Source organism: Felis catus, chromosome B4, assembly GCF_018350175.1.
Source record: "Felis catus isolate Fca126 chromosome B4, F.catus_Fca126_mat1.0, whole genome shotgun sequence".
Classification (NCBI taxonomy): domain Eukaryota; kingdom Metazoa; phylum Chordata; class Mammalia; order Carnivora; family Felidae; genus Felis; species Felis catus.
The window spans coordinates 38,564,855-38,578,922 of record NC_058374.1 but is presented as its reverse complement, the minus strand read 5'-3'; the positions used below and the strand labels follow the sequence as shown (position 1 = coordinate 38,578,922).

At 54.8% G+C, this 14,068-nt stretch overlaps 1 protein-coding gene across 6 annotated transcripts in view; it reads right to left on the bottom strand.

The window, feature by feature from the left end:
- Window positions 1-14,068, bottom strand: part of TSPAN9 (tetraspanin 9) — a 204,204-nt gene that overhangs the window by 78,281 nt on the left and 111,855 nt on the right. For 5 of the 6 annotated variants that reach the window (XM_023256682.2, XM_045061266.1, XM_045061264.1 and 2 more), the window contains one exon: window positions 7,608-7,687. In XM_023256682.2, the coding sequence (XP_023112450.1) occupies window positions 7,608-7,670 (63 nt within the window). In that variant the 5' untranslated portion in view covers window positions 7,671-7,687. Of the gene's footprint in view, window positions 1-7,607; window positions 8,542-14,068 lie in introns of those variants that run through there. The other variant, XM_023256681.2, reaches the window with a different exon arrangement.

Sequence of the window (14,068 nt, the reverse complement as noted above, 5' to 3'; positions counted from 1 at the left end):
CGTTTTCAGTGACTGTTTCTCTGGTTAGTAAAGTGACCTGGACCTAGAGCCGCTCATCTGCTCAGGTCACAGGCCAACTGCCCAGCCAGCAGAGTCCAACACTGAGTGACATGTCCTCTGAGCAGCCAGGGCAGAAGGCCCTTAGAGACCCTGCAATACAACCACCGGCCCAGCTGGCCAGCTCCGGGCCTGACTCACCATGCCAGCGACAAAGGGAAGCAGAAGGGTGTGGGCCGCCCCACCTGGGACGGCCAGAGGTAAGTGTACAGTGAGTGTGGCAAGTGCGGCTGCCAGCCCTGGGGTCTGAGACCACACCGCACCCTTCCCCCATTGCCTTCCACTCCCACCCTCCATCCCAACAGACCTGCCTGAACCTCCTGGCTTCTCCATTTCTACCCCACATATCCCTGTGATCAGAAGACACTCTGAATGATCCCCAACCTGAAGAGACACCTGGGGCCCCTTGCAGGGCTCCAAAGCCCTGCCCGCCTCTGTCACTCTAGCCCCAGGGCGTGTGACTCTGTTAGAGGGGCTACCTGTTCACATGCTCTCACCGCATGAAGCGCAGTGATAGTAATGTAACCATAACGGCAGCTGCTAGGCATTGTGTCCAGCACGGCGGCATCCTGCTAAGCAGGATCCCTCCAGGACTCATAGATGGCCTCAGCTGGGCCTCATCACAGCCCTGGAAGATAGCTGATACTGTCAAGCATGAGGAAATCCAGGCACCTCCAAAACACAGGACCCGTTCCTGGAGACTCTGACTCAGTAGGTCAGTGAATGGGAGGCGGGGAGGCGGAGGGTGGGGGGGCGGGCAGGGGACACGGCATCTGTTCATGTAAAAAGGTATCTGGTTGATTTGAATCCGTATCCTAGTGAAGAACTGCCAAAGCAGACAGAAGCCACGTCTCTGTTCTCCTCGGCCAGTCACCCTCCAACAGCCACTAAACGGGACCCCCACACGCACCAGTGCACTGAGCCATCCAACACAAGGAAGAAGCTCTGAAACCCCGCAGCCTTCCCTTCCAAGCGCTTCTCCGGGACTCCTCAGAGCCTTCAAAGCATGCTGGGGCCCAAGGGAAGAGAAGGCAGAACCCCTCCCCATGGAAGCACAGACTCATTACCTGAAAAGATATTTCAGATATCACCTGAAGCCCCATGACTAGCTAGAGAAGGGTAGGGGGTGAACCTGATCTCTGCCCTGCCCTGCACCCCACCCCACCCCCACCCCCACCCCAGCCACAGATCTGCTCACCCTCGGGCCCACGTGCCATTTGCAACGTCCCTGCCCCAACCCCCCACTTCTGCTGGCAGATTAGCTTTCAAATGTGAGCAGGGACAAAGCTGGCTCAGAAGACTTAACTCTGCCCGACGGGTTTAGCTCAGCTTCAAAGCTTCCTAACTGGAACCAAATAAGCGGGCACACCGCAGCTGGAAGGGAGAGGCCGGAAGGGGGGAGAGGACAGGGGCATCTCTGTAAGCTGGATTACCTACAGCAACAGCTTGTGGCCTGAGTGACACAGCAAGACCCATCATGGTGCTCACTGTCGGAAAAACAAAACAGCCCTTTCCTCCAGGCCCTAGGGACAAACTGAAGAGCGTCCACAGACACTGGTGCACACGCCACAGCGGGGCAGGGCCACCTCCTCCTCAGAACCCATGCCTCACTCACCGCCCTGGAAGCTGTTCTCAACCGGCACCACCCAGGCAGACACCAGCCTTTGTTTCTCCGGGTTCAGCCCATCTCACGTGTGCAGGAGGCTCTGTGTCTCTTCCCCTGGGCTGCAAGCTCTCCCCGGGCACGACTCTGGATCAACTCGAGTCTACCTCTCTCCACCTCTATCTGGGCCTGGAACCCCACCCTCATCGATCCAGCAAACTCTTCTCCATTCTTCAAAATCCAGGTGTCACTGGCTCTACTCGGTTATCTTTGTATCTTTTCTCTACTAAGCAGTATCAATTATTCTATTAAGTAACTCTACTGAACACCTACTGCTCAGAACTGCAACTGTTTACTATAATTGTTTATGTGCCTGACATGTGCCTGACTCCTCCGCCAGCCTCTGAGTAGTAGCTCCAGGGCCTGGCTTACAGCAGGTGCTCAATAAATGCATGCAGTATACACTAGCCACAGTGCATCCTGTCAGCCCTCTCAGAAGAAACAGAAAAAGATACACTAGTTCTTTTTTCTAAACTAGAAAACTCCTAAAGGAAACTCAGACTTTTTTCCTCCCCTTTATTTCTGATGGACACAAACATTTTAGAGAGGGAGAGTCAGACAGCCACCATGCGGGGGCGGGGAGACAAAAGGACAAATCAAGCCAGGCCACCTGGAGGCTGGGTCCAGACCTGCTGCTGTCCCTCCCTAGAACGCTGGGGAGGGGGAGAGGGCCCAGCTCTGACCCCTGCCTCGGTAGCCCTGTGTTCAAATGCTTGGTGGAGGACAGGCTGATGACCTCCCGATTCCACGACTTCCTGGCCCGAGAAAGCTGATCTGCTCTATGCAAGCCCAGTCAGCCTGTTCTCACCAACTAGAGGCTCCTGTGCACGCAGCGAGCATTCAGTAAATAGTTGTGGCATGAGTGAATGGGCTCGATTGGGACCCCAACAGCCCAGCAAGCCCCAGAGCCCGCTGCCAAGTTCAGCCAAGGGCAGTCAGGCACATGGAGGCACAGCAGGGGGAGGGCGAGGCCCCCCATCCTCAGAAGAGGTCAGTGCGGTTTTCTGTGCTCTCCACTGGCAGGCCAGCCAAACGGAGGGCAGAACCATGGCCCTTTCCTCAAGGCAGCGACAGCATGCACCCTGTTTCAGCTGGGACTCTCTCCTTTCTCTCCTCTTCCACCCCGCCCCCCTCTTGATTGACACCAGTGCTGGCTCTGACACGATTTAAAAATAGATATTAAGACAAGGAAGTTTAATTTTTAATGCTTTGGAAAGGAAGTGAACACGGAGCCGGCATTCATTCCTTCATGGCCATGCTCTGGGGTCTCACCAGGCCCCTCTCCCCCAGAGCCATGCCTGACCCACTCCGAAGGCCTACTTGGAGCCCTCTGGGGAGACAGCCTGATGCCTCACACCTGAGCACTTCAGGAAGCCTCTAAATGCCTCTTGCTGCCCAGCTTAGCTAGTCTCTCGCTTGGAGAGGCCAGGTGCAAACTGTTTGGACCCTGTTGGGGTCCCCTCAACCCCTCGGCCCACTTCCCACACTTTGCTTTCCAGACAGAAAGCACCACACAGACCCCTGAGACACACAGCCCATCCAGCATCGATTGTGCACAGACCCGTGTCCTGGGCCACCATGGACCAACGGGGAGCCAGGGAGCCCGCAGAGGAACTCATAACACAGCCAAGCCAGTAAAAAAACACATGATGTGACAGGAGAGCCTTAACCCAGTTGCCTGCACCCAGAGGCAAGTGAATGGTCTGTGAGGGGCCAAGCCGCCAAGACCTGACCCCACTTAGGGGAGGTTAATCAGGGCCTCCACCCGGCACCCTACCCGTGGCAGGCCGGCCCCAACCTTTCCCCTGCTCCAGCAGGCACACTGAGCACTGCCTCTTTGGCTAATTGGCCTTTATTAAGGGAGCGATCCACAAGGAATAGACTTTCCAGTGGAGCCAGAATGTCACTGCTCTGCCAGCCATGATTTAAAGTGACAGGGCAGCTCGGCCGGCAAGCATGGAAAGTGACCATTATCCTGAGTGGCAATTAGGCCAGCAACCGCAGGCCCACCCCATCCCTCCTTATCAGATGGGAGCTGGATTTGGTTTGGGAGGGTCTGGCAGGGATCATGATCTGCTGTCCCAAGAAGGGGACACGGGCCCCAGCACCCAAAGCCCATGCCTACACTCTCTCTCTCCCCTACTCAGAGTTTAAAGCATCGAGCCTCCTTTGCCCTCCTGGAGGGGCTCCGATTCACTTCATCTCTCCCCAGGGTATTCCACCAAATGGCTCCCGGAGGGCTCAGAGATGGGGCTGACAGAGGGAGCTGCCCCATGGTTTCCACTGCTGGGAGAAAGACCCTGGGGTGGGTTTGATTACCAGTGTACAGGCCCCTTGGGATGGAGAAACTTCTGTCCCAACTCAGGCCTCCTATTCCCTATCCACCAAGAAGCCAGCATTCTCTTTGGCCCCAAGGATCAGGGTGAGGGGCGCCAAGGAAGAGGAGGAGGGGCTCAGTCAGGCATGACCCCTGACTCCTCCTCCCCTAGCCCCACCATTTCTAGCAGGCCCTCAGAAATGCTGCCCTGGGTGCCAGCATGGCTAGCACCATCTGGGTGAGGTCGCTGGTACCAGGAGCAGACCTGGACACCACCCCCTCCCCCAGCGGCCTACAAGTCACCTGCCCTTTTCTTGGTGAAGAGGAAGAGCACAGGCCACATAGATCTGCCTCTATCCTGCCCCCGGTGATGTCACCCAGGCTCTCACTGATAGCAATACTCTAGAAGCTCCACCCAGTGGCAAGGAACCAGGATTCTCACGCCTGGGGCTGGGGGGTGCAGTGTGACAGCTGCACCTCTCCTCCACGCTGGGAATCCTCCCAGCGGGCTCTGAGAAGGCAGGGGGGTGTGGCGGCAGTGGTGGGTTTGGAGAACTACCAGGTAGGCTCCAGGATCTATAGGAAGATCTCTATCTATTGATTGCAGACTTCGGTTCAACTCTAATGCCTCAGAAAAGCCTTCTTTTGGGATCTGAGCCACGAGACTAGGAAAAGCGATGGCTACACAATTCCTAACAATTGCTCTGGGTCCCACGGGCCTCGGGCTCTGACCAGCCTTGCATCCCTCCTCACCCTTACCATCTCACTGACCTCCAGCCTTTCTCTTCCTGTATGCATTGGAAGTGAGCAGAAGTCTCCCAGGGGTCCTGCCTCATCAACTACCCCACCTGCCTTGGGCCTAGACACCTTCATTCTTTCTCTTCTGATTTGGCTCTTTCCTCCACTTCTTCTCTATCAGGCCCAAGCACCTGCCTGCAGGACGTCTTTGTTCAAGTACAGTCACCCCATACCCAAATCCTGGCTAACTGCCTGCTACACCTTCTCCACCTCCCAAAGAACCCAGTGGCAAATATTCTCGCACATGCAAGCATCCGTTTCTCTTCTGCTAACTTTCCATCTTTCCTAAGGTCTACATCTTATTTTGTAACTCACATGCTACCAGCATAAAAGAACTGGGTCTTTGAGATTCAATTTCTCCCAGCTCCTGGCATGTCATGGGAATTCTGAAAATATTAAGTAATCAGAAAAGTCAGAGATTCTGAGAGAGAGAGACTCCTTGCCTGGTGAAAGAGGGGTGGTGGGTACCTCCTAATTAGGAAGAGACGGCACGTTCTCTCACTATAACCAAAGAAAAGAAAGCCATTCCATCAATCAGCTCATTAACCTCTGCCAAGCTTTTAAGGGAAGATGAAAAGAGCCCTTGTCACCCCACAGTTAAGTTGCTTAGGAGAGCCTTCATCACAGGCAAGTTGGAGAACTAACTTCTCTTCCCTATCAAGTGGGACTCCCCACCACACAACAAGATGTGGTTTCACCACCCTGGCCCACCATTCATTCACTCACAAACATAATGAGTGCCTACTACGTGCAGCACACAGTCCACTGTGCCAACCTGTGAGAGAGGAGGTCCCTAAACCAAGCCGGGACCATTCTGGAGAAGGAAGGAGCCACAAGCAGTTATATCTACTTCGACCAGCAGGTGGCGGGGTGGGGGTGGGGAGGAGGGGGGCTGAGTAGGAGGAATTGTTGGCTGAGGCACTGAGCATCCCCACCAAGGTCTTTCTAGTAAGTGTTAAGATATACAGAGTGGGGCAAAGAAGAAAGGTAGGTTGAGACTATGAACAAGGGCAGAGAGGGAAACTCCACCATGAAAGCGAGGCAGCAGTCATGTAAATCGTAGGCACTAGAGAAATACACACCAGTACTTGGCTGACACGGACACTGGCAAATGAGTCAGAGGACCAGGAGCACTTGCCCAAAGGTGGCCACAAAATCATTCTTGACATTCCAGTGGCTCTGCCCCAATTTCCACAAAACCCTCACCCCAAGACAGGTAACGTCCTAACGGCGGTGGCTGGAGGGCCCAGGACCATGCAGACATCCGGGGAAATCCAACTCAAATGATCTCAAACCAGGCTCTTCAGAAGAAAAGCAGCAGCCTATGCCCCAGGCCAGGAAGGGGGCTCCCCCCACAGAGGGAAGGCAAAGATGCAGGCTGTCCCATAACTAATGGGATCAGACATGAGGGAGACCATCACAAGAGCCCCCCCCCCCCACCAGACAGGAAAGGAAATCCAGTCCTTAAGCGATAAAGCGATTTGCCCAAGGTCACACAAGAAGCTAACACGGAACCAAGACTAGACCCAGTCTTCTTCCCACCCAGTCCCGAGCTCTCCCCTTCTATGGGAAAAGTCACCCCCCCACACACCCCCCCAAAAAAGTTGGTCAGTTAAAGCAGATCACTTCACACGAATGTTGAACATCAAAGCACAACGGCTGCTACGGAGCTTCACTGTGAATGACTTTCTCCTGCCCCCAGTGCTCTTTCTGGACCATGGGCAGCTGACAGCCTCCAGCAGGCAGGACAGGCCCTGGGGCAGAGCCAAACATCTGTGCTGACTACGTTGGGGCTCTAGTGAAGAAAGGAGGAGGCAGCAGCTGGGATGAACAATTAGATGTGAATTTAAGAAGTTTTCAAATTTGCGTAACTAGTATTTCTTCTGTACACACGCACACGTGTGTGCACGCGGCCCCCAGAGTCACAGAGGATGGAGAACAATTCCAAGCTGCCTCACCCACGGACACCTTCTCTAAAAAATAATCTCTCACCAAGGATAGGGGTGCTCCCTTTGTCCCTTCTAGCCTCTGGGGCTCCTGGAGCTGGAGAGGGCTGGCATTCCATGGTGGGAGCACATGGCCAGCCCGCTCCCTGCCCAGTCCACTGCAATCCCTCAAAAGCAGCTGCCCGCCACCCGATGGCAGCATCCCTCCCACACTCTCCTTTTCCACACAAGCCCTAACTCAGGGGCATATCTGCAGGCTACCAAACGTGTGTCTCTACACTTGGGATAGGGGCTCCTCTCCTCTTCCTGGGACTCACTGAAGGAGTCAGAGGAAGTGACCTCCACTACCCCTCCCACCCCCACCTCATGCCCACAAAATGCTGCAGATCGTATTCTTGTGTATTCAGGAAAAATACAAGAAAAAACTCGAAAACCATCCACACTTGTGCCGGTCTTCCACTCAAGGTCACAGCTGTTAAAAATTCTGGCCCCACACCTATTTCTGCAGGTTACCCAGCTGGAGGCACTTCCAGCATGGGTTTCTTACAGGGGAGGGAGGTGGCAGCAAACTTTGTCAGCCACCTAAGAGTAGAGTAAGTATCTCCTGGAAGACAGGCAAGTTAGAGCCTCCATTCAGCCACCACGGAGAGAGAAAGGAAAAGAAAGATGAATGAAAGGGGGGGGGGGAGGACAATTTTTTAAAACCCCCACACTTACCGTTGTGCAGAAAGCAGGGCAATGCAGCAGCCAGGAGGAAGAGGGTATCACGCTAGGATAAGCAACGAAGAGGAGAGGTGGCAAAGGAGAGATAAACGCAAGGACTTACCCAGAATATCAAATTGAAGAGGAACATCATGTACTTCAAGCAGCAGAGGCAGCCTCTGGCCATGTTGCACTTCTTAAATTCTAGGAGAAAAACAAAGGACAGGTCCAGGTAAAACACCACGTACTTGCTGCCTTTGGGTGCATTGTACTTGTCAGTCTTAACGCCAGCCTCGGCGCGGCTCTGGCCCCGCGAGCCCGCGGTGCCGTAGAAGGCGCCGGCCGTGAAACCGCGGCCGAACGGGCGGCCCGAGGTGGACGGCTTGGCAAAGTCCGAGTCCTTGCTGTCCAAAGATGGACTCCGGTGGATCGAAGAATCCTCGCTACTCGACTTCTCCATGCTCGCGTCGTTCCCGGGGGGCGCAAGGGGCGGGGGGCATCGCTCCCGGAGTGGGACGGAGGGGGCGCCCAAGTCGGGCGCGGGCTGCGGGCGGGCTGGCGGAGCCCTGCACGCCCCCTCTCTGTACCCGGGCGCACTCCCGGCCAGACCCCGTGCTCAGAGGCCGCTGCCTCTCGGACGGCGCCCCGCTCCCAGCCGCCTGGCCCGGGAGGGCTCTGCGGTGCGGCGCGGCTCGGCTCTACGCGCGCTCGCGAACGCTCTCCGGGAACTGGCTGGCCTGCGTAACTTAACGTCTTTGGGGAGGCTGCAATTTGATTTCTCTTTCCAAAGCGTCAGCTCGCCTCCCGGCTGCACCGGCCGCTCCACGCGCGGCACAGGGCGCCAGGATCCAGGTCCCCGGGCACACCTCTCCCTGCCCAGCCCCAGCGCCGAGCCCGACCACTTCGCGGGCGCTCCGCCTCCTCTCGCTCCGCGACTTTGCGGAGCTGCTCGCCGGCCCTGGGCTGCCCGGGCGCGCAGCGGGCCGTGCCGAGGGATCCGCCGCAGCTGCCACCGCTGGGCTTTCCCTGCGAAATCCCAGCCCCGACTCCTGACTCCGAAATTGCCCGGAGCCCCCTCCCCGGGCCCTCGGCCCCGCCCCCTGCTTTGCATTCGACCAATGAGCAGTAGGGCTTACGGGGGGCGGGCAGCCTCCCCCTCCCCAATGACACATTATCTTTAATAGGATTAGCGTTCTGCTGTGTGCCTATACAAGTGCGCCGCGAGCCCTCGCTAAATGTCAAGGGCTCTGGAGCTGGGGGTAAACCAGAACCTTCATCGGAAGGCGCTGATCTCTTCAACAGGAGAAAGGGGGGCGATGAGAGAAAGGGAATGGCTGGAGGTACCAACGACCCAAGGAAACCAGAGGAAAGGGCTGGGGAGGACAGAAGGAGGGAGGAAAGAAGCGCGGCCACTGTCGAGGTGGCCGCCGCCCCCCCCCCCCACCACCACCACCACCGTGCACACGGGGGCCTGTCCGACCCCGGGCACACGGTCTCCCTGCTACACACACACGCTTTTGCACACGTGGGTCTAGCTACGGCTTGCAGGGAAAAGAGACCGCAGGGGAGGCGCGAGGTATGGGAAAGGCGCTTGGGGCCTCCGCGGGGCGCGCGCCGCCCTCCCCGCCCCCTCCGCGCGCGCGCGCACGCTCCAGCACACACGCGGCTCCGCGACGCTCCTGCAGCTGCGCGAGGCCCCCCAACCCCCACCGCCCCCGCGTTCCCGGGTGGGATGCGGTGCTGGCTGGGACCACAGCCGGGATGAGAAGAGTAGGTGGCAGAAGTAAGGTCCTGCCTTGCCCCTCTGAATCCTGCCTATGACAGGGTGACGTAGGAGTGCTCTTGGACACAGGCAGAGTCCTCTCCCGTGAGGAGGGCACGACAGGGGCTGGTCAAGGGAAACAGCACGAGGAATGCTCTAAGGGACTTGGGGAACATCCAGGAGGAGACTTGCATCCCACTGTAAAAAAAAAAAAAAAAAACACGTGTGTCCCCTGGGCTCGTGCAGAAGTCTGCACTGCTGATCTGGGGCTCCCATACTTGGGAAACAAAGAAAACTAGAAGACGTGGGGGGCAAGAAGCCCACCTCTCTTTTCTGCCCCGAGGAAGAGAGTGCTGAGAGCCCCTGAGAGCAGGGCCAAGTATTTACCAAGCTCAGTATCCCAGCACCTAACAGCGGCCTTGGCCTCTAGGAGGCGCTAGACAAGGATGGCTGGAGAGAGGAGGAATTCCGGCCCCTCCGTGGGAGTGGGAGTGTGAAATGTCCACCCTGGAACCCATTAGACATTTATTCCACCTTGCTATGTGCTGAGCATGGGGCCAGGCCCTTGAGGAATCACATAAGGTGTGCTGCTCCCTGCCCTTCAGACACACCCAATCTAATCAGGAAGACAGAAGGACATTAATCACCAAGGCGATGGGCAGGAACATAATTGGCTGTGGCCCAGAGGGAGGGGGCATTAATTCCAACCACAGGGACAGGAAGACACTCCTCACAGGTTGGCTGTGGTGGTCCCATGCTGAGTCTGCACTCTCACTGGCTCACAGCCAGGGGTACAAGCACCCCACTTCTCTAGAGGGACCTGCAGTGGTGTTACTATTCTAAGCCCCTTCCCCACTCAGATGGCTGCCCAGCAATGAAAGCTAATGAGCATCACAGCCATGGCACCTTGGTCTCTTGGCTAGGCACAGTGGTCTTCTGGATGCTTTCTACAGATGAGGGGCACGTGTCTGGCTGGCTCCTGACTGAACCCACTGCCACCTGACTGGAATGGCTAATGTCTTTTGTCCTCTTCAGTCCTGACCGGCTCCCACGGGCTCCCAGCTGCCACTCCATTCTCATAACATTACTTCTTTGATGCAGGAGAGATCATTTACCAGCTGGACTGCGAGTCAGGAGACCTGTTTTTCACTCTGAGCTCAATTTTGAGCTGTGTGATCAAGAACAAGGCAGTTTGCCTTTCTGAGCTACCATTTCCTCCTCTTTAACATGGGGATTAATAGAGCCTCCCCCCAAGAGGAGTTGTGAGAATAAACTGAGCTGGCAGGTGTGAGACCAATCTGAGTACCATAAGTAAGCCCTGAGCAAATGCAAGAGCCTGTTATCACTAGTCTCAGAGATTCGGTGGTGTCAGCTAAGGTGCTCCCAGGCTGGCCCCTCTACCTTCTCAACTCTTTCCCCCTTGATTCACACCTTGTTCAGTGAGAATAGCCTCTGCATTGTCTCTGGATCTTCACCTTCATTTCTAAGTGGATTTAGGCCAGTAACTATTTCCTGGTGGGCCAGGGTGAAGGACAGGGTAAGAGAAGAGGAGGCTGCCAGTTAACAGTTCTGCTCACTCCTGGTCACCCTTGTGGGAAGGGCATTGAAGTCCAGGTCGTCTGTCCATTAACAAAGTTCAGTGATGTCCCCTCAGGGCACCTGGCTCAGCCACTATAAGAATAATCAGAGCTTTGTAAGTCCTCATTATATCCCAAGCACCCAGCTTCACACACACTGTAACTCACCGAATCCTCATGACAACCCTACAGAATAAGGATGTTATTATCCCCATTTTACAGATGAGGAAACGGTATGATTTCAAAGCCCATTTCTTTACTCTCTTGAGCTGTAAACCAAGTTCCCACCCTTGGGAATCTTCCAGTCTAAGAGACAATCTAAAAGCACAACAGGGAACCTGAAATTGCATGTTCTGATGAGAGGTCATTAGATAAAAGGATCTTAGGTCAGGGGGAAGCCTTCTGCCCCCACTCCAAGACCATACCTAGAGAAGCCCAAAGTAGAGCGATATAGCACGTTTCATGACAGGACCAGCAAAGAGCGTCCCTTATGTCCCCTGGAGCGAGTATGGACAGGGAAAGAGGAGGCGGGAGGGCGTGTCAGGAAGGCATGGGTATGGTACATGCAGGGGGCAGTGAGGAGAAAGGCCTGCCTGAAAGTCAAAGTGAGCTACTGTGCACGGCCTTGCATGACACAGGAAAAGTTTGGACTTCATCCTGGAGCTTCCCAAGCAGTGGAGGCACATGACAAAATTGGTGCCCTAGGAAGCCAGGTCTGGCAGCAGCGTGGAGAAGTGAGAAGATCAGCTGCTGTGGTTGTCCCGATTTCTTAATATTTTGGGTACATAAGTAACCACCAGGGATCAAAGGTGGTCTGAGACACCATGTCTCCTGCCCACCCCCGATCCTCAACCACTTGCCATGCGCAGGAGAGCTGGAGCCCTTGAGGATCTCTGAGCATGTGAACAAGACAGAGCTGCTTTGCCGTGCCTTTTTTTTTTTTTTTTTAACAACAAAAAAAGTGAAGCAAGTACAGAATCCCCAGAGGGGAGAAAGAGAAGTGAATACGTGAAATCAACATGCAACATCTCCACTGACTGGCAACTGGGGAGATGTGGGCTCCGAGTAAATGTCAAGCTCTCTCTGCCTCTTCCCGAGTTTCTCAGGCTTGCAGTGTGAGACACAGCTCAGCTTTGGTCACTCACTCACCCACACACAATCAGAGCTGATGGGCCAACACAGATCCCCTTCCTGACCTGCACTGAATGTTTCTGTATTTGGCAGTGTGTGCAGCTCATGAGGTATCCTGTACCTCCAAGCTTCAAATAGGGCAGCCTCATCGAGAATTTAGATTAGACACGAGGTGACATTTGCTATCCTAAGGAACGTGTGAGATGGGCCACCTCTGATGAGGCTTACCTCATCCCAATTTTTAAACTCCAAAATTGGGATCTTTCTAAGCAGTATAGAAAATGCTTTAATTGCTAAGCAAACCATTTACCCATGGTGCCAAAAGAAAAAAAGGCTGGGGAGGTCCCTAACAGGGGGCAATATCCCACAAGGTTTACAAGAAGGTTCAGCAGACAAGGAATGGTTAGAAGGGTCCAGAGGCAGGGGCAAGTCTCCCCGTTGCCATGAAAATTAAACAGCTACAAGGTCACATGTTACCATACTTGGCCAGGATTCAGGAGGATGGTAACAATGCCAGTGAAAGGTCAGAGTAAAAAAGAACTAGGGGTAGTTCTGGTTTCTATGCGTTAAGTTTCTGAGACTAGTAAGGAAAACAAATAGGGCTTGGCTGCAGTGACCAGGTTCACGGTTAGACAGGATTGCTCCAGACAGTCTACCAAGGGTGGTCCAGGTCCCTCGCTCTCTGGGAAGAGAGTCCCCAGCTATTTGTTCGGCCTACAATTATAGTTTGCCCACATGCCTCTGCTCTGGCCACCAGGCTTCCCCAAGGAGGCAGGGGCTGGATCTGAGCCATTCCATCACCCCCCAGGGCCTGTCACAGTGACCACCACGGGGCTGGTACTCAGAATTTGTAAATAGGTAGAGGGGAAAGAAAGACCACCATGCCTAAGTCCTGGGTTCTCTCTAAGGATAGCCTGAGAGCCCCAAGTTCATTAACCAGAGGATGGGACACAAGCCAGAAATCTATGGAATTGTTCCTGGAAAGCAGGCTATCTGAGGCCATCAGAACCTGACTAGGGAACTCAGGAAATGTAAATTTCCCAGCTACAGATAACAGGGTATAAAGGCCACAAGGTCAACCATTTTGTTCACAGCCATATTCCCAATACATAGAGCAGCATGCGATGGGTGAGGAAACAGATAAATAAACTTACAGATCTGAAAGCCATTTTGGAGGAAGACTCAGGAAAGGCAGGAAGTGGAACACAGGGAAGACAGAGGCCAAACTGCTCATGGACCCCTCCCCATCCAGGGTGGGGATAGAGGTCCTTTAAGAGGTGCTCTAAGGACAATGCACGTTTGCCTCCACTGAGCCCCTGGTGAACTCGTGCAGGCTCCCTAGTACTGCAGTCACATCTCAAAGCTCAAGAGCTGGCCATGATCGGCCCCTGTCAGAGGCCACTCCTGGCTACTGAGAAGCCATGACTGTGAAGAGACCCTCAGCTGTGCGTCCACACTCCACAAGTGAGAGGTAAGCACACTGGTCAGAGCATATGCTGGTGATACTGTGAGTAGTTAGCTCTGAGAAAACTGGGTTACGGCTATAGACCAACCAGACCACTCATCAGGAGTACTAAAAATAAGGCTTCTAGATCATGAGGAGCCAGGTGAAGGTATGTATGGATCGTCAGAAAACCAGCACCCCTCAGCACATACCACATGCCCTTGTGACTGTGGGGCCAGAGGGGTCCGGTTCTGTGAGAAATGATGGCTCAGATGCCATCAATAACCCCTGCCCATACCCACCGCCCGACCCAACCTCCAAGAACAGAGTTCTAGCAAACTAATGTCAGGGAAGTGCTCTGGGCTTTGGGACTAGATGGACCTGCATCCAAACCCCTTCTGGAGCAAGTTATTCTAGAACTGCCGAGAAACCTAGAATGACCACTTACCCACATGTATCTCAGTTTCCACAACCACAAAATGGAGATGATAATGCACACCTCCCCAGACGGTAAGAAGCTAGAGATTAGGGGAGCCTCGGTGGCTCAGTCAGTTAAGCGTCCAACTTCAGCGCACGTCGTGATCTCACGGTTCGTGAGTTCGAGCCCCACGTTGGGCTCTGTGCTGACAGCTTGGAGCCTGGAGCCTGATTCGGATTCTGTGTCTCCCCGT